The 1,962-nt window shown below is 39.9% G+C and overlaps 1 protein-coding gene across 3 annotated transcripts in view; it reads right to left on the bottom strand.

The window, feature by feature from the left end:
• The window catches only part of LOC105819766 (neurexin-3-beta), a 615,260-nt gene that overhangs the window by 58,874 nt on the left and 554,424 nt on the right, over nucleotides 1–1,962 (bottom strand). For 2 of the 3 annotated variants that reach the window (XM_012656066.1, XM_012656067.1), the window contains one exon: nucleotides 136–214. In XM_012656066.1, coding sequence (XP_012511520.1) covers nucleotides 136–214 — 79 coding nt within the window. Of the gene's footprint in view, nucleotides 1–126; nucleotides 215–1,962 lie in introns of all 3 variants that reach the window. The other variant, XM_012656068.1, reaches the window with a different exon arrangement.

The raw sequence follows: 1,962 nt of genomic DNA, 5'->3' as shown, positions 1-1,962 counted from the left end.
TACATATATACAGAAAATATACACACATTAACATACCATAATATATATAAAACACATGTATAATCACATATATGTATGTATTGTTTTTTGCAAAAGAAAAAAGAAAGCAAGCAAAACAAGACTGACCTGACCTACCTGTACTGGGCTCACATTCAACGAAGTCTTCATCATCACTTGAACATTCAGCAGATGAAACAAGGTCATCTGATGTTGGCTGTTCATGTCAAAGAAAAAATAACAGGGTGGGGGAAAGAAAGAGATAAGAAAACCCATGAACAAAGACATCAAAGATTCATCATTGTGTCCCATCTCCCATCATTATTACTATTTCTTTTCTCTAAAGAGGGCATGCTGTCAAATAGAGAATTTTTAACCCTTAAGTAGCTGTGAATGGCTCTGAGTCCAGACAATCTGCGGGGGTCTTCTGCGAAGCTGAGTAACCCAAGGTGGTTCCAGGAGGCTCAAGTCTAACCCAGCCATATAAATGACATTGTGCAGCCTGACTCTATTCTGACTTTAATTTCAGTTGTGAGAATCAGAAGCACAGGAGAAGGGCTGTAGTAAAGGGTGGGCAATGCAAGAGTACAAGCCAACACAGAAATGCACTGTGGCTTTGCGAGAGTTCCAATGCATATGGCGTATGGTCTCAAGAGTACGACTTGGTGGTTGTGACTCTATAGGCTGGCGTAATTAATGAATGCTGTGTGGAATGCATTCTGTTCAGGGATGGCATAATGGCTTTTATCACTGGCAGTAATTTCTTCATGTAATTGCTGCAATAGTTGAATTAGTAATGTGGACCAGCAGAGCGATACCACACAGCAGCTCCTGAACACAGGTAAGGCTGTTTCTGAAGACCGCAGAAAAAATTTTGATTGCAACAATAGTAATTCAACTTGGGACACTTTCTAAATTCTGAGTCCTGAAGAAATTCCCCAATACCAGGGAATCCATTGCAAGAAAAAAAGAGGACTGTGAGTATAGCAGTGAGAAGGGCCCTTGCCACACAGTAGGTGAGAACACGGTTTTCTATACCTGGTACATACTGCACGCACAGTAAATACTGTGGAATGAATGAATGAATCTACAGGCCTTATGCAAAAAACAAACTTTGGCCTACTATGTGCATAAGAGTACAATACATTGTAGTTGTTCAATAATGCTCATTTCTTTCCCTTTATGTTAATAATATTAACTGACTTACTGATCTTATTCCCAATGCACTGAAGTCCAGATCCACATTCAAGAGGAAAAGGTAATAAGGAAACTGCCTCCCTTCTATTGAGTGATTACTATAAGCCAGATGCTGTGCTAGACATGTATATATACCTATTCATTGTAGTAATTATTAATTAATTAGACACAATTCTCACAACCATCTTTTGGGACAGGGATGACTATTCCATGTTTAATTAGAACTGAAGTTAGGTTAAGTGAGTTGCTAAAGTACATGCAGCTGGTAAAACACATAGTGGGAGTTTGAACAGATACATCTTAGTTAAAGTTTGTATTTGTGGCTCAATAGGCTTCTTTTTACCTAGTCTTACATGATATTATGGGCTGAGTTATACGCCCACACACACATTCCTATGCTGAAATCCTAACCCCCATCACCTCAGGACAAGACTGTACTTGAAGATAGGGCCTTAAAGAGGTAATTGTGTTAAAAGGAAGTCCTTAGGGTGGGCCCTAATCCAATGACTGGTGTCCCTACAAAAAGAGATTAGGACACAGACAAACATAGTGGGAAGAAGACCCTCTGAAGACACAGGGGAGAAGACAGCCATCTACGAGCCAAGGAGAGAGATCTCAGAAGAAACCAACCCTGCCAACACCTTGATTATAGACTTCTGGTCTCCAGAATTGTGAGGAAATAAATTTCTGTTGTTTAAGCCACCTAGTCTGTGGCATTTTGTTACGGCATCCCTAGTAAACAAACACATATGACAACCCATATGCTCA

Source organism: Propithecus coquereli, unplaced genomic scaffold, assembly GCF_000956105.1.
Source record: "Propithecus coquereli isolate 6110/MARCELLA unplaced genomic scaffold, Pcoq_1.0 Scaffold5, whole genome shotgun sequence".
NCBI lineage: Eukaryota > Metazoa > Chordata > Mammalia > Primates > Indriidae > Propithecus > Propithecus coquereli.
The sequence above is the reverse complement of the archived record's forward strand: the minus strand, read 5'-3'. Positions and strand labels throughout refer to the sequence as shown.